Raw genomic sequence first — 18,235 nt, 5'->3', positions numbered from 1 at the left:
AAAAAGGTTATCTTTAAAATCAGTTATGATACTTGCCCAATAGATAAAGGAGAGTTTTCTTTTCTCTATACTTCATGATTATATACATAACTCACAAAAGCTAGAGTCATATTCACCAAACACTATTTTCATCACGTTGAACCCCTATTTGAGGTCCTATATTAATAATCCATCATATCAAGTCCAAACTCTTACTCTGAATTCCAGGACCCTCAAACAACTTGTCCTAATTCTTGTATCCCATCAATCTGACCTCCCTTTCACTACATTCATAGATTCTGCACATTGCAAAAATGCTTACCATCCTTCACATGCAAACGGGTCATTCCTTCTATCTGCCTTTTTAAAAAAATCTTGAACTTAGTAACCATCAACAAACATATTACACAAATAAGAATAAAAACCAATCATATAGGAAATTAGATTTCCAAAATTTATGGTGTGTTATGTACACACTTGCAAACATACTGTATTATGTCATTGTTCCAAACTGGCTTAATTTGATGCTCCCTTCACCTGACATGCAATTTTCAGATTTATGCCTTTGCATGGGCCCTTCTGCCTAGAACACGCTCTTCACCTACTCATCTTAAAATGCCTAGCTTCCTTCAAAGCATTCCTAGCTGCTATGTCTTATGTTAAGCAGCAGATGGTGGTGTTGAACAAGACAGACTGAGCTGTCAATGTGTTGGCAAGGTTGAGGGAGACCTCCCTTTATCTTTCCTTTATGAATTCCCCTCTTACACTATGAGCTTTCTTTTAAAACTCCAATAGTATTTCTGTAATTCCTGCTACTCCAGAGACTGAGGAGTTTGGGAGTTCTGAGTCCTCGAGAGGCCAGAGTCACTAGCCTGCCAAAGGAGGCACTAATTCACTCAGGTCAGAAAATGGAAGTCAAAGCTTCCATACCAGTCAGCCGCAAGTATTAGCTTTGAGTGGCTACTGTACTTAGCAGAGATACCTAGATACTTAAATAAGGAGACCCAGTCTCAAAAACAAAAACAAAAGTGCACCAAAAAAGAAAAAAAAAGCAGCTGCCAATGGTTTAAAAGTGAAAGTAAAATTACCCATGCAAATCATTTACGATACAGGACCTTTTATTAGTTCACATATCAAGTGGAATCTAGCCCCTAATATTACTCTCCTTCTCTCTATAATGCACTATAATCTCAGTTTAACGCACAGCTCAAACCTCCATCCATTTTTTTTTACTGGCAAATCCAAATTATGAAACCTCAATCTTTGAAATCTGCTTCCCTTTCAAGTTTGTCTTCTGTCCATTACAATTTTCCCTGCTAACATGCAAGTAAGTAGTTTTTGGCATAGATTTGAAAGGCCAGCCTGGTTTTAATACATTTCTACCTGCATACTGAGAAAACAACCACTTACAGACAGTTGTTCTCAAAGCAGCCACAGACAGGGAAGGGAAAGAAGGAACATCATGGCTGGCTTCCCTTCCATTCAATTTTATCCTAGAGAATGGGTAAAGCATGGGAAGAAGTGGGTGAGGAAAACAGGGGAATTGATCTCAGCACCCAGGAAAGCATGGCAGGGGTCTCAGATTATTTCTGGCAGCCTCCTGAATATCTTTTATTGGTTCCCCAAGGCTTACTCTTCTCACTGAAGTAACAGTCCTGTCAGCTCTCGGGACAACCTATGATGGCAAAATCGAGCAGCTAGACTCTGGCTAGGGTGTTGTGCTGGTATTAAATTCCACTATTTTCCACCTGTCCATCTAGGTCAAAGTCTCTGGCCCCTTCTTCTACCCCCATATCTCTATTCATATATTGCCGTTCTTCTTCCAATATTGTAGCTGTCATCTATGGTATCTAGATCAATGGTACATGGGGAAAGCTTTTTTTCCTTCTCTTTTCCTTTTCAGTTGAGAACCATTTGAATTAGATTTGCATGATTCTCAGACAAATACATTCATATTTTTCCTTGCTGGGGGCACTTTACCCACAACCAGAAGTCTGTCAGTCCGTAAGGCAATTCGGAAGCCATATCTTATACTTCTCTTGTGGAGTGCTTAGTGCCTGTCACAGCACTGGTCACACAGTAGGTGCTTAATTATTTGTTGTTTGATTATACGAAATCATTCATTATCCATGTAATACAAGTGGTTAGCAAACAGATACCTCACCTGTAACTTCATGTGTATTTCTTCTGGCATCTCCTCTCCATAGATCTTTAGTAGTTCAATAGTTTGCTTCAGAGGTTCAAACATGTTGTCCGTTGCTGCCTGTCTCTCTTTGACCTTCATTAAATGCCCCATGACAGATACAAGACCGTCATAATCACCTTCTTTTAGAGGCTTTGTTAAACCTGCTCTGGCTACTTTCATGAAAGCTTCCAGATCAGCCAAGCTAAAAGACAGTAATTTGTAAAGTAGTCAATAATCTTTGTGACTCATAATCTAAGAATTACAAAAAGAGAATTAAAATGGATAATGGGACAGAGATATCCAGTTAGAAAAACAGACAAATGGGCCCAAGCCAAGTAGAAAGCATTGGCATATATGACGGGAGTACGTATCTGGAGGTATCCATTTATTTTAATGGCGTGTTCTCTGCAGGCAATAAGTAGATTAAGGTGGGAAAGTCTTACATGCATGGGGGACAACAGTTGAACAATGAAAAAAGTGAAAGCTTCAGATAACCATTGGGATGAGGAAGCAACAGCCTCTGGCTAGGATAGCTAAATGAACTGGACCTATGGCCTCCTGGATCCGAACTCTTCCACTTGACTGGAAGTATGCTGTCTTTAGAGCAGGGTGAGGTCTTAGACACCGGGACCATAATATCGTCAAGGCTCATCCTCAACAAGGTCCTGTCTCCTTCCTTTGCCTTAGAGCAGATTCTGGGCCATCCCCTCCACACCTCGCCTCCCTTAGTGATACGTGAGACCCAGCCCTGAATCTAGATGCCCCCAACCTAGAGCCTTTAGAATTTCTGCCTTTGATCCCCTTTCTTGGATTAGCCTAATGACCCAACGTAATAAACACTTGCCTTCCCTACAGTGGGGAAATTGCCCAGGAATTTTAAGGGGAATCATAGAATACTGTGGCTTCTCAGGTATCTCAGAAATTGTGGGATCCTCATTTTGCAGATAGTGGGACTACAAGAATGATGATGGAATTTATACTATGTAGGTATCTATCTCTTCACAGCAGGATGGGATCCTGAGACAACCCAGACTAATGAGTTTTCATTTTCAAGACAGACGTCATTCATCAAATGAAGATGAATCTAAATGAAGAATATCAGAACTTCCCACCTATTAGTAACATGGTCGATCAGATGCTGCTTAAACATGAGGCTCCACCGTTTAATGATATTGAGAAGGGCTTGTTTAAATGGACGGCAATCAGTCTGCAGCCAACCATTAAATACTTTGCTGTTATCAAACTTGGAGACTTCCTCATAAAGCTTCTCATAAGAATCAATCTGAAAAGCATACATCGGGGTCACATTAGAACTGTAAAACGAACTAGTGATTTTCTTAGGGAGCACAGAGAATTAGAATCTTTTGAGGGTGGCTTCTATCTGAAGTCGGAGGGCAGTATTCATAGGCACCCTGACCCTGCATCATCTCAGGAGTCTAGGGTGAGTCTTAAAGTACCGATAAAGTAGAAAATGAACTGCAAACAACTCCTAATTACCCAGGTTAATGAAATGGGATAATGACACAAATAAACTTTTGAAAAACTCAGATAACTAGGAAATTATTTCCATTTGTCTGAAATGTATATGACTTGTAGCATTTTTCCCTTCTAATTATGTTGGGCTAATATTAAAAATTAATTTGTATTCCCTGAGCAAATCCTATCTCATGAAAACATAGCATAGAAATGTTTTGAGTTGCAGGGAGAAGCCAGTAGCAGATTAGAAATTTCTACAGATAACCTACAAGGTGGGTAAGTCTTGTATAAAGGTGACTTAAGAGTTATTTGGATACACCCTCCCCCCAACATCAAGTAACAATTCTTAAAGTCCTTCTTGGTGCCTTGATTGTTGTCATTCTAATATCACCTGCTGCTGAAACTGTGCTAGAGTTGGGGGTGTTTTGGGGAGGTTTTCTTCAGCGTGAGCATCTAGTTCTTCCGCTGTGAACATGCGTCCATAAGTCAAGAAGTGCTGCATGAATTCACGGAGGTTATCCATCCATAAGTAAGAGTATTTCTCAAAGGAATCTTGATATTCCTCCGCCTGCTTCATGGTGGTATAAACTTGGCTTGTGACTTCTTCTCTCATTTCTAACAGGTCGTTATTATCTTCTAGGTCAGCCTGAAAGGAGAAGGGCAAGGAAGATGAAAGATGAAATATTAGATTAGATTAGATTAGATGAAAGTGGTGCTCACATTCACAGTTAAATTTAGCTTTTATTTTTTCCCCTGGGAATTTGCTTGTAATCAATGAAAAGGCTACTATAGCCTTAAAAATGGAAGTTTAAATTTTTTTTAGTTTTAAAGTTTTTTAAAAAGTTTTTAAACAATTTTTTAAAGTTAAAATAGTCTTCAGGGAGCAGCCAGTATGGTGGGCCTTATGGAAAGAGACGGAGTTGGCTATGTGAGGTCTTAGATGCAGAAGAGAAAGGTCAGAATGGTTCTTGATGTAACTGGTTAGATCAGGCTCCTCTGTCCCAAGGAAGTGACATGTAGAAAGAATTAGAATGACAGATGAATATACGTGAGAGCAGCCGCCATGACTTCTCTGCCTGCCCTAGGTTGGAACGTTTCTGAGAAGCACTGATTCCCTCTGTGCTGTTATTGTTCAGTCATTTTCAGTCACATCTGATTATGTGTGATCCCATTTAGGGTCTTCTTTGAAGAGATACTGGAGTGGTTTGCCGTTTCCTGCTCCCACTCATTTTACAGATGAGGAAACTGAGGCAAACAGGGCTTTCTCAAGATTACCCAGCTAGTGAGTGTCTGAGACCAGATTTGAACTTAAGAAGAGGAATCTTCCTGACTCCAGGCCTGAAACTCTATCCATTGCACCACCTAGCTGCCCCTTTGTGTACTTCAGCATAAAAGGACACCGAAGGCCATAAGCCATCCAGTGATTGTATTACTTCTTTATAGAGCCGACCTTCTGAGAGCACTTACACTTGACTTTCATTTTCCTAGAGCAGACAAAGAGGGCAGAGGCTGACAAAAGGACATAGCAGTAGGGAAGGGACTAAGCATTTATATAGTGCCTACTGTGCGCCAGGTACCCCACCAAGAGTTTTTACAAATATTACCTCATTGGATCCTCACAATAGCCATGCTAGGTAGGTGCTGCTGTTATGATCCTTTTCATAGTTGAAGAAGCTGAGGCTGACAGTGTAGGGGACTTGGCTGGCTTCACCCAAGTAATCTGAGGGGGGAGCTGCCAGCTGCCTCCAAATAAACTCTGTAGTTAGCTTAAGGTGGATGTGGTTATAGCTCCATTCCTTGACATCTTCAGCTTGATTAGAATTATTCTGCCTATGAAGAAACTTGACCCGAAGCGGTTTGAGGGGCAGGTAGGAAGAGTGTTGAACCAGCAGACAGACAAAGCAGGCATCCAGCATCAGCAGCAGGAGTTTAGTTGGGCTCACTTTGAAGTGGTAAGAGAGAGCTATTTTCAGGGGGCTGTTAGAAGGTTGAAAGAAGGTAGGAAGGGGAAATTTTCTCCCATTCATGTTCAGGAATATGTGTTGCTTGATTGTTTCTGAAGGCAAGAGGATGATAACAGCTCACAACTTCATAGCATCATAGATTTAGAGCAAGAAATCACTATAGACTTCATCTACCTTGACTTGAGTTTCCTCAAATGGAAAATGAGGGAGCTGGAATAGATGGCTCTTGAGGCCCCACTTTTGCGCAGAGGCAATAGGGGATATGTTTTTGTGCTATACAGCTACTCAGTAAAGACCCTTTTGTAAAAGCAAATGGATATTGGAACGATGTCAACTAGTTAAGATACCTGGGAGCACATTGGCTGGGGATGTGGGAGCAAAGTACTAGAAAACCCTGCCCCCAATCCCTCAGGGTCACCCCCTCCATCGTAGGTGTCAACCTGGTGGTCCACTGGCCACCTGTGGCTGCAAAACTCATGAGGCCAAGCTAGATTAAAATATAATTGGGAGATGTTGAACAACAACAAAAAATACAACATAGGTAATATTATTTACAATTTCCTAGGTCACTATGTGACTGCAGGGATCTGCTTCTATTTAAATTTGATATGACAACACTGCCCTAGAATCCCAAGGAAGAAGCAGGGGCCTCAGCCTTACCGTGTGAATGGAAGGTGGGGAAGTGGCCCAAGAGAATTGACACATAAAAGCTGAATTAAGGAAAGGCTCACCTTGTAACTCAGCCTCCCTTTTGCCAGTCGTGGAATCAGTTTAGCAGTGTTGTATATGTCATTTATCAGACTTTCTATTAGCGTGAAGAAGCCACTTTCTATTCCAATTTCCAGAGACGGATTGTATGTTAACACATCTTCATCTAATTCCATCCTCACTTCAAAGAGAGGAGCAACAGTTTCCTGAGAACAGATGATCCCCAGGATTATTTTCTTTGATATAATGGGTCTATTTACTTCTAACTTTATATGTCATTCCTCTTACAGTGGTTTCTCAATGACCATTGGGCAGATAATCCATTTTATGAAATATGCATGACTTTTTTTTTTAACTCTAAGCCAATTTGGCTCCCCTTCCAGAAATTCTGCTAGGTTGCTTTTCCCCAAAATACAGATTATGTATATTTAGGGAATATAGACTCAATGTCAGCCTAAGGAAAAAAAAAATCACAGGATAAGTGTACTACAAAAATAATTGTATTTGCGTTTGTGATGAAATAGAAATGGATTTTGTATTACCTGGGGTTTTTTAAAAAATCTTATTTGTGCTTTATTAATCATAATGCTTGGAAATTCCATAAAGGTATTCATGTAGCACTCTCAAGTTTGCAATTGTTGTCGTTCAATAGTTTCAGTCATGAACAACTCTTCGTGACCCCATTTGGGGTTTTCTTGGCAAAGATACTGGAGTGGTTTGCCATTTTCTTTTCCAGCTCATTTTACAAATGAGGAACTGAGGCAAACAGGGTTAAGTGACCTGTCCAGGGTCACACTGATAGTAAGTATCTGAGGCTGGATTTGAACTCAGGAAGATGAGTCTTCCTGATTCCAAGATCAGTACTCTATCCACTACTCTTTCACAAAGTTTGCGAACTGATACGTATATGTGTATATGTGTGTACGTGTGTGTGTATGTATATATGTGTACACATACATATCTATCTATATCTATGGATATGGATATGGATATAGATATAGATATAGATATAGATATAGACATAGACATAGACATAGATAAAGATATAACCTCATTTAATTCTCATCAGAGTCCTCTGAGGGAGGTACTGCAGATATAATTATCCCCATTTTACAACTGAAGCAATCGATGGCTCAGTCAAACAGCAAAATTTGATGCAAAATTTGAACCCAAGCCTTTCTGATTTTAAGTCTAGTACAGCAATTACTATGCCATGCTGTCTCTCAAGACAAATCACATAGTTAGTAAATAGTGCAAACAGGGCTAAAACTTAGGCCAGGCTGACTGAGAGAGACTGAGAGTCAATTGTATTTCCCTTTTCACAGCATTCTCTAGTGTATTTATCTTCAAAGCAGAAAGCACACATGAATGGCATCAGTCATAACTGAAGACTAGAGATATCATATTTCACTGCATAATCGTCGCACTCTTTTTTTTTTCAGTCCAAAAATTGGTTTATAACCTTTCATTGAGTAATCACCACATGGCATAATTCTGTTCCTCACGCCCACTTAAAAAAGTAAACAGAGCAGCGAGGTATTCCCAGCAGCATATGTATATGCATTTATCTCTCAGGCATTTCGAGCCCTGAGCCTAGAATCCTCAGCCCACGTGAGCTGTCAGTATTCAACTTTAATGTATATTCACGAGTATTCCACACATCCTAAACTTGCACCAAAGACAGTTTAGTAATAAATGATTTTTAAGTAACATCGGCACAATTTTAAAGGCTTCACATAGTGGTCGCACCCCACTTTTTTGGACAAATTTTGTCATAAATTCTGCAACAATAATGTGGTGAAACACAGTGTTTACTAGTTCTCTCTTCCCAATGAAACAGAACCTAAGCTTAGAATTTAGCTTTCTTTTCTAATTGTTTGACATAGTTTTTATGCTTATGTAAGCAGCTAAGTAGCTGTTTCCAAAGTAATAGAGAACATTGCTTAAGTAACTTCCACTTCAATTAAAGGAGTGAGAGATAGTTGTCTTTTCTTTTATTTATCCTGATTTCTGAAAGCATTCCCTGATGATCAGTACCAGATTATCCAATTAGTCCACTAGGTCCATGCCTGGAGGTTTCCATGTGCTTAACAATCCCTAAAACAAGAGGGAGTGGAAGAGGAAGAGGAGGGACCCTTGACTCAGAGATCCTTCCCTTTTCAAACCATATCACTTTAACTTTCCTACCCTAAAAGGCACCAAAATAGAAATACAGGAACCAAATCTGCAGTTTACACCATTAAACTTCTAAACAAAAAGTGAGAGGATTAAATATTCAGGACTTTAGGAGCATAACTAAGAGGGTGATGTGGAACCTGCTTAATGTTTATCGGAGCCAAGATTAACAGAAAAATGGAAAAGAAGGGCAATTACTAACGTCTAATTGCCTTGACCTCTCTGAGACTCTAGCTAATTCTAACTCTAGGAATCAGAGAGTGCTCAACCTCACTGACCATGTAGTGGTGGGAGGCAGAGAGAGGGCCACAGAGTTGTCTAGGGGCCCCAGAGGGTCTTAACGCACCATTGGGTTTAGGTATTCTAGAAACAATTTTTGTTAAGGCCAATTTTTGATAAATCTATCATTAACATCTCCTCTTAAACAAAAGGACATTTTCAAAACTTACTTCTGTCACCATGTTACTCAGAAAATATTGTAGAGATTTTCGAATAAATTGCTCAAATCCTTCTAAGACCATAACATCAATATAATCTACGTATTCCTTCCAAGGTTCAGTTGTTGTGTCAGCTCGAAATAATTCTGCATTTTCCTGGGAAAGGAATTTATCTAAGTTATTAAATCATCATTTTTATTTAGGGGAGAGAGAGACATGTAGATAGACAGAGCAACGGTTCTGAGTGACTATACCAGGAGTATAGGCCTTAACTCCAAAGGATTTCTGCCAACCCCTGTGTTTGGCCTTATCTGACCTTATGATTACAGTATTCCTACACAGTTGGAGTCAGAGCTTACTTTAAATTGGAGCACTGAGTTTACTTTGTCTGCTTTAGCATAAAACCCCACAGCCCTCTATCAGTTGCCTGGCTGAGGGGATTACCCAGGACTCTATTAATGCATAACAGCGGCTTTGTTTGAAGCCAAAGCAAGAATGGCTTCAAGGTTGTCTTGTATCCAAAATAGTTTCTGTACTACCAGTAAGCCCTATATTATTCCTAGCTCCATTTGTTCTCCAGACTTCCCTACTTCTTCTACCTCCTCTCCAGCAGCCTTCTCACCCTGGAGAAGCCTCCATTCTCAGGTATATTTTTCTGAATAGTAACTGTATTATCTGAATAGTAACTTTCTGAATGGTAACTCTAGCTTGGACCTCCATTTTACAAGGGGTTCAGGGCCCGCTCACTCTCCTCTTTAGGTTGAATTCCCCCTATAGAATGTAAGCTCCTTGAAGGCAGGGCCTGTGTGCTTGTATTTGTATCCCCAGTACTTGGTAAAGGCTTGCTTGCTGCTCTCTGTCTCTCCCCATCCCCACCTCCTCCTCTCCCTTTCTTTCCCTCCTTTGATCTTTCTCTCTCCATATATATACATATATATATACACGCATAGATATATGTATATACACACAACCTATATGTTTGTGTATGTGCATACACACATATATAAATGCATGTCTGTGCACATACAGTGATCAAGGTACCGAGGGTCACCGTAAGTAGGGCTGCTCTCTGCAAGATGAGGAAACAGATGAAACTCTGTTGCTTCATTGCCTTCTGACTTCCCTTTCCTGCCTTCTGACGGTTCCTTTGGTGTCATTTCGCCTTTTCCCTGCCCACACCACACACCCTTCCAGTCACGCAGGGTCTTCCTACTTGCCTTGATGATATGTCTCTGCCTCAGTATGTTGTCCCCTGCTGGGACCTGTGCTCTGAATTTACCGCCTGCTCTAATCTTCCATGACATTTTCTATGCCTTGGGTTGCCCTCCTCATGAATCCATGACAATATGGAATGGAGCCCCCACCTAACATTTTCGGCAGTACCTTCTGGAGCTAATGCCTACACTGTTCAGGATTACGAGATTTCTGAAGTAAAATAAAAAACCTTTTTTTTTTAGGTGGGGTGGAGGTTGTTTCTGCTTCAGGATGAAAAATCCCAAGGAATGTCTTGAGGCCTACAGGAAATTTTCTCGTTTTACACAATAGTGGAAAACCCCACACACTCATCATTATGTTCAAAAATACCACTGCAGTTCAAATGTAAGCACTGTGGCATGACCTCTACACAGAAAGCCATGAAAAGTCCCAAGATGTTTGGTTGCTCAATGCGGCATCTGGATACAGAACTTTAGAGGTTCAACCTCTATTTTTTGCAAATGAGGAAACTTGTTTTTGCTCAAACAAAATCAATGCAGTTAGAATTAGAAGGGAAGCATTTAAATGGAAACAAATGTCTTGGCAGCAAATTTATCCGATGTCCAAGATATGTAGGGAATTGATACAAATATAGGCAAGTAGTTGACAACCATGTAAAAGATTCCAAATCACTAATTATAAAAGAAACACAAATTAAAACAACTCTGAGGTTTTACCTCACACTTGTCAGATTAGCCAAGATGATTAAAAAAAAAAGCAAAATGATAATTATTGGAGAGGCTGCAGGGAAATAGGCCCACCAATGAACAATCAGCAGGATGGCTTCAATGGCAAATGAGGATGATTTACTATTTTTAAGATTTGACAACATGCTAACTTGAGCTTTCGTGACAATTGGTGATTTTTAAAAATAAGCTTACTGAGTGATTTGAATTAAAGCTCAAAATTGGGGCAGTGTTGTGCCCTTGGGAATTGAGGTTTGTTGTTGAGTCATTTTTCAGTTGTCTTCATGACCCCATCTAGGATTTTCTTGGCAAGGATAGTGGAGTGGTTTGCCATTTCCTTCTCCAGCTCATTTTACAGATGAGGAAACTGAGGCAAACAGGGTTGAGTGACTTATCCAGGGTCATACAGCCAGTAAGTGTCTGAGGCCAGACTTGGACTCACAAAGAGGAATCTTCCTGACTCCAGACCTGGTACTCTATCCACTGCTTGAGGACTTGGGTTCAAATCCTGCCTTTGATGCTTACCACCTGTGTGACTTCAGACAAGTTACTTAACCTCTCTAGGCCTTGGTTTCCCCATCTGTAAAATGGAGAGATTGGATTAGATGCCATTGCATCTAAACTCCCTTCCACCTTTAGATCTAAAATCTTATAAGATAGTTATTGTTAATTAAAAAATTTTACTGAGTGATTTGAATGACAGCTCATTTAATGACAGCACTGGTTTTGGATGGACCTAAGTTGAAATGCTGCCTTTTCCACTTACTACCTGTGTGACCTAAGACAAATCAGTTCACTCCCTAGGCTTCAGGTTCCCCTCTTGTAAAAAGTGGGTGATTGGCTTAGATAGTCTCTCAAGTCCTCCACCACTCTAAATCTTTGGTCCTATGATATCATTATGTCTATCTTGGCTTCTCCCTCTCCTGTACAGAAATCAGGAGTCCTCCCAAGCATTTCTCTAGCTTCCTTACTGCAACCATGGCCTGAATCTTCACTCCAGCTTCTTTGACTGCTGTATAGCGTTTGTTGAGGTTGTTCACCCTTCCGTCCAAGTCTAAAAGGGTTTCTTTTTTGTTGTCCTTTCTTTCAAACATGGGGTTGGCCGACCAATCCTGAAAGGAAAAGGTTAGAACAGTTCAGCAACTCATTGATAAGAAAAAGACACTTTGGAGAGAGACACTTTGGAAAAGACACTTTAGAGAGAGAACTTCCACTGTCCATAAGAAACCCAGTTTCACAATCGTAGAGACCGAGAGCAGTAAATGGTATTTGCTCAGTGTGTTCCCTTGCCTTTTTGTAATGTGGAGATTCTTCATGTGTTCTTTAAATTTAAAGTTCCCATTACTGGACATGCACTGTTGTATTCTAGCTATTGTATTCAGCTTTTTCCCTGGCTCTCTATCCTTACCTTTCTCAAGCATCTTGTAATGGACTCACGTTCATAATCTGAACAATTCCTTCCACGTTTTGCTTTGTTTTCTGGATCCTGGTCTCTAAGTCATATAGGATTTCTCTCATCTCTTGAATGTATTGAAACACACCTAAAAATAAAGTTAAAATAGTCATAGAATCAGTTTCCTTTTCTGTAAAAATTTCCAGAAATGGGGGTATGACAAAATGTGTCAAAGGCAGCCTTGTTGATTTTTTTGGAGACAGGAAATATTTAACTGAAGAGAGAGCATAAACCCTTCGCTAAAGGACCACTTCCAGCCTGTCCCTTTGACTGGGAGCTACGTCCAAGATGATTAACAACTGAGTCAGGAAAAGCCATACACATATATTATGTATATGTAATATGTGTACCTAAATATACACACATCATTTAATATAATACATTACGTTAAATATACTATATAATAAAATACATTTAATATAAAATATATTTTTATTATTACATAAGGGGAGTTACATGGGTAAATTATGTATCATGTATATGATATGATACAACACAATATATTTAATGTATATCATATGTTAAATAATGTAAGTATATGATACATTAGATGCATCTTATAAAATATATATACAATAATATATGTAACAAATAAGATACTTTAATCTATAGCTAAATATATATGTATATATAATATGTAACATATTATGTTCTATGTGTGTAGTATGTATGTATGTATGTATGTGTGTGTATTGTTTGAGGGGATTTTTGTCTTTTTACTTTGGGGACCTAGCACAGTGCCTGGCATATAAAAGATACTAATAAATGCTTGTTGATTGGTTGATAAAATGAGGACATTGTACTAAGCTATTCACTTCAATTCCACTTAATTTAATTCAACAAGGATGAAATATATCTAACATTTCTGCCCACAGGTAGTTTCTAACAATTCCCTGGACAGCCCCATAGCCCTGCTGTGCTGAGGAGAGACCTCAAAGGAGGAGAAAAGCAAGTGGTCTTTGAGGTGTTTCAGCCAATCAGAAGTCATGTCTCCTTCTGTTTATACAGCATCACAGGGAACCTTCACAAGCTGTCTTTGAGTAGGGGTGTTATATATCTACTGTGGGTGAAGCACTGTGTACTAGGTGCCAGGGGTATAAAAACAAAAATCAAACAGTCCCCTCAAGGCATTTACATCATACTGAGGGTAGATGGAGGATTTACAAACCGTAAATGAATATGTAAATACTAAGTATATAAAAAGTAAATATAAATTTCAGGTGGGAGAACACTAACATTTGAGGGGATCAGGAAAGACCTCATGTGTCTAATAGCACTTGAACTGAAACCTGAGGGATGTTACGAATTCTAAGATGCCGAGGTGAGAAGGAAGTGCATTTTAGGTATGGAGACAAATAGGGTGTCATGTGTGGGGAAAGACTGGACAAGTGTCTTCCTCTTTCTAGCTCCAATATTCTATGACTCTGTATGATAATGATTAATAGCTAACGTTTATATAGCACTTACTGTGTTCCAGGCACCATACTAAGCACTTTACAATTGTTTGTGGTTGTTCATCCTTTGTTCTCAAAAAAGACCGATGATGTTAGGAGGGTGATATGATGACTCGCAAGTAAACTGGATTTGAGTGAGGCAGAGCTGTGCCCCACTTTCTCCTCCAGAGTCATCAGAGTCCAGTGACAAGACATAGGTCAAGATGACTGGTGATCGCCCCAGAGAGTGGGAGGTTTTGGCCTTTTTAAGCAAAGGTCTTTTCCAGGTCTCAGTTTGTTTGAGGCAACACTTATTTGGTAGTTAAAGGCTAAGTAAGATGGCCTACTTTGCCTTCACAAAAGAATCAATTCGCTTTACAATTATTATCTCATTTAATCCCTACAACAACCTTGAGAGGTAAGTGCTTTTGCGAATTTGAGGCAAACAGAAGTTAAGTGACTTGCCCAGGGTCATCCAGCTAATAAAAGTCTCATGTCAGATTTTAACTCAAGTCTTCCTGACTCCGTGCCCAGTGCTCTATCCACTATGCCACCTAGTGTAGCAAGCTGAAGCCTTTTTGGAACCTCGATAAGGACAAGAATGCCACAAAAAACAGTCCCACTGTTTAGAGCATAGCACAGATGAAACCCACATTAAGGGCTGAAACTCCTCAAGGTTCTACACAAGCACATGCCTTTCTCAGAGAGAAAATAGTGAGAATGATGGCTCAGCAAAACCCATCTTGGCTAATGGAAAGGCCACTCCCAGCATATGAATGAATCATAGTGAGCCAGTAACATCCTGTTTCTATACAGAGGACAGCAGAGGACAATGTTGAGCAACTCTCAAGGCTTCAAAATGAGCAGTGACCCATCAGGATATGAAAAATAAAATGCCTTAGGGTCAGGGACAAAAAGTAGAGGGCACCTTGCTATGTAAACCAGAGAATGCCATTACTATCATACAAAAGTTTTTACCAAGCACTGGGCCCACGTTTTCCCCACCACCTGATTACTGATTGCCTGGCTGCATAGTCTGATGAGATCAGAAGGTAAATAACGTCCCTTTAAAAAGAGAAGGTCCCTATTCCTTAATGCAGCATTACATTAAACAAGTTTTGTTTCTTTTTAAACTGGATGGCTGTGTAGGATTGTCTTTAGCTTTCGAAGCCATTGCCACTAAGAATCCCAGAAGAAAAATCTAAGTAATCATTTTATCAGGTGTAAAAGAGAATAGAGTTGTAAATAGGGCAAGTCCATGGGTAATGGCCAATGGGGCTCTACCCTAGAGTGTTTGTAGGTAAGGCCCATGCTTGTTTCCCCCATGCTATTCCCATGCCTCATGGTCCTTTGCTGGTCCAACACTAGCTCCACGACATGGCAACTTATAATCCTGGTGTTCCATTAATATGGAACCTTTCCCCTTTCCCCGTCACCACACACCCCACCTACCATGTCTTTTCTGAAATTGAGTTCTGAAAGCAAGGTTGTTATTTCTGGTTTTTGTTGGAAAACAAAAACCAATGGGTTCTTTAGGATGTACAGTATTAATGATAGAAGTGGTGAATGTCAAATTCTACTAAATGTGAAACCATTGCCTTCATACCTTCGCCATTCCAAAACAACGTTGTTTCAGCTTTCTGTAACTTCACGTCAATTGCTTCTAATTCTGCCTTGACCAGTGGAAATTCTACTTTTAGAACAGTGGTCTTTATCTGCAAAACAAAGGCATTTCAGGCCCATCTCTAAAATCCAACCTCATAATTTAAAAAAAATTATTTTTGGTAAGTACTTATACATTATCACTCGGTATCAGCCTGAACACTTGAAATAAATCCTCATTCAATCAGGAATTAATTGTGATCACATATCCCAAGAGATACCCATTTTATCTTAATACATTTTGGGAACCATTTTATTATTGAACATTTACATAAAATCAAGGGAGGCAGCATGAAATCCAGCAGGAGATATTTCCTTTAGATTTGGAGTCAGAAGAGTTTGGTTCAAATATGGGCTCTACCAGCTTTTAACCTTATGTGACTTTGGGTAAGCCTGTTAGCCCATTTGGCTCTCAGTTTCCTCCTCTGTAAAATGAGAGAGTTTTGACTAGCTACATCTCATGTCCTGTCTAGTGATAATCTTGTCCTTTATTCTTCAGTTATTTTTTTAGTTATATCCAATTCTTTGTGAACTCATTTGGGATTTTCTTGGCAAATATACTGGAGTGGTTTGCCATTTCCTTCTCCAACTCATTTTACAGATGAGGAAGCTGAGGCAAACAGGGTTAAATGACTTGGGTCACACAGCTACAGCTAATAAGTCTGATTTGAGGCCAGATTTGAACTCTGGAAGAGGAGTCTTTCTGACTCCAGCTCTGTCACTCTAGATGCTCCATAGCTATAATCCATGATCCTATAAACTCTCAATTATCTTTGCTAATGGGGAATAAAGATAATCATAATTACAAATAATATAAATGCAGCACACAATTAAAAACTTTGGTATTTAGCTTTGTAATGCAGTAAAATATTAAACCAAAGACATATTCAGATACATAGACCCAGCATACTCAAAACCCCAAACTTAGCCCCCTCACGCATTTGACATCTTTTATGCTCAATCCCAAACCTCTGCCTGATTAGCTATCTGCCCAACACTGAGCAGCAAAAAGCAGAAAGACCAAGTTTACTTCAGACCATAAGCAGAATACAGAGTGTTCAATATAATATAGGCATATCCCACTTTCAAGGAAACCAGAAAACTCATTTTAAAGTAAATCTGATGTAGGAAAACCTGGATTTATAGGACTGATCAATTAATAATTTATGAAGCCGATAAAATGAGTCATAGACACTTTTTGAAAAGATTTTTGTCCAAAATAATGAATTCTTCTGATTTATTTAAAATGTGACCTAATTTGCAAGACTTTGCTTTATAAAAACAGTTTCCAACACTGTCCTCATCAGGAAGGAGTTACCAACCTAGTAACTTAAGAACAGAAGATATCTGCTATACAAAATGATTCCTTCAATCTAGAGAAATCACAAATTTAAATATTGGCTTCCCTGGTAGAGTTATTGGTTTATAGCTTAGCTACTGGTTGACAAGGAGATTAAAGGACAGTGAAATTTAAAGCTAACAGGTCAGAGGTGCCCATGACACAGAGGACCCAGGTTACTTTGTGGAAATCAAAGTATTTTGGGCTTGTGCTTTGACCCAGGAATCTGAAACACATTAGGTTGACACTATTATGACCCTTATGACCATGCTGGTCATAACGGACCAAATATTTTACGGAAAGTAAAGAAGGGCAAAGCAAAGACAGCCAAGTAGCAGGAAAATGTACAGTGAGTTCCTTCCCCTACACTCCCCCCGCCCCACCCCCAACTCCTCTGAACAGATCTAGGAAACACACCAGACTGAATCTCATTCAGGAAATCCAAGGAAAAGAAAATCACAAGTCATTTTTCCAGCCCAAATCAGCAGAGTTTGGGATTGGGCCCTGAGGTTACAGGAGAAACAACAAAAATATTCTTCCACAAGTAAACTGCAGTCACCCAGAGTCCCATTAGATATTATAAAGTCTATTTCCTAGGGCAATTTATAGTTACAATGTGAAGAATTCTCTTATACTCAGGTTGTCTGGGCATGGCACTGCCCCCATGAGGTTTTATTTCACCAAATCCAGGTCATTCATGCAGCTCTCCCAAAGCCCGCTGCATTTCCTCACCAGCAACTGGACATTGTGCCATTTGTCAACTCTTTAACTGTAGTTATAGGGGAAGCATGACATTCCTCTTCTAGTCTGGCGAAGAATTTGTAAATTTTTCCCTGAAAAGTTTACAATCCTAACAATGAAATGCCACACCCAAGATTCCTCTTTAGTAAAGCCATCCCCCCTCCACCGGTTATTGTTCTCTATATATACATTTAGTGACTCATCCAAGAGCAAGGATTTCAGTTACCCCCAAACCACCATGTAAACAATTAATAAGCATTCATTAAGTACTTACTATTGTGACAGATAAGTCTGAGACACATAGTTTCTGGATAATCATTTTATTAATCATGCTAGCAGATAATTAATAAAAGGGGTCAGAGGAATTCTGGAATAGCAAAGCCCTCTCATGGAATCTACTCAATGCTTATATGCCCTTGGATGAGTAGATGTTCCTTGGGGTAGCAATCAACTTTGATTGGTTAACAAATAATGGGAATGAATATTATAATTCGAGGTGAACCTATTCTAATGAGGAGCTATAGGACATGACTTTGATCACTCAGACCTCTCTTTCTAGAACACAATGAGCCAGGTTTCACTCAGACTAGATTAAATTCTTTGTAAGGCTCTCTAGTTGGGTGGAGTCTCCCACTGAAGACTGAAAGGCATGTAACCCACGATGTCCTTCAGAGACTGAACAACCTACAGGAAAAATTCTGGTTCTGGATCAATAATTGATTATTAATATAAGAGAGAAATAA

At 39.5% G+C, this 18,235-nt stretch overlaps 1 protein-coding gene across 1 annotated transcript in view; it reads right to left on the bottom strand.

Moving 5' to 3' along the window:
- The window catches only part of DNAH17 (dynein axonemal heavy chain 17), a 258,405-nt gene that overhangs the window by 199,118 nt on the left and 41,052 nt on the right, over positions 1 to 18,235 (bottom strand). The window contains exons 14-21 of the mRNA XM_036755900.1: positions 15,357 to 15,465; positions 12,302 to 12,405; positions 11,836 to 11,976; positions 8,937 to 9,080; positions 6,336 to 6,518; positions 4,032 to 4,286; positions 3,277 to 3,446; positions 2,144 to 2,366 (exon numbers count right to left, since the gene is read on the bottom strand). Of these exons, the coding sequence (XP_036611795.1) occupies positions 2,144 to 2,366; positions 3,277 to 3,446; positions 4,032 to 4,286; positions 6,336 to 6,518; positions 8,937 to 9,080; positions 11,836 to 11,976; positions 12,302 to 12,405; positions 15,357 to 15,465 (1,329 nt within the window). The remainder of the gene's footprint in view (positions 1 to 2,143; positions 2,367 to 3,276; positions 3,447 to 4,031; positions 4,287 to 6,335; positions 6,519 to 8,936; positions 9,081 to 11,835; positions 11,977 to 12,301; positions 12,406 to 15,356; positions 15,466 to 18,235) is intronic.

This window comes from Trichosurus vulpecula, chromosome 4 (genome assembly GCF_011100635.1).
Source record: "Trichosurus vulpecula isolate mTriVul1 chromosome 4, mTriVul1.pri, whole genome shotgun sequence".
NCBI classification, from domain to species: domain Eukaryota; kingdom Metazoa; phylum Chordata; class Mammalia; order Diprotodontia; family Phalangeridae; genus Trichosurus; species Trichosurus vulpecula.
Note: the sequence above shows the minus strand (reverse complement) of the source record. Positions and strands in the feature narration are given on the sequence as shown.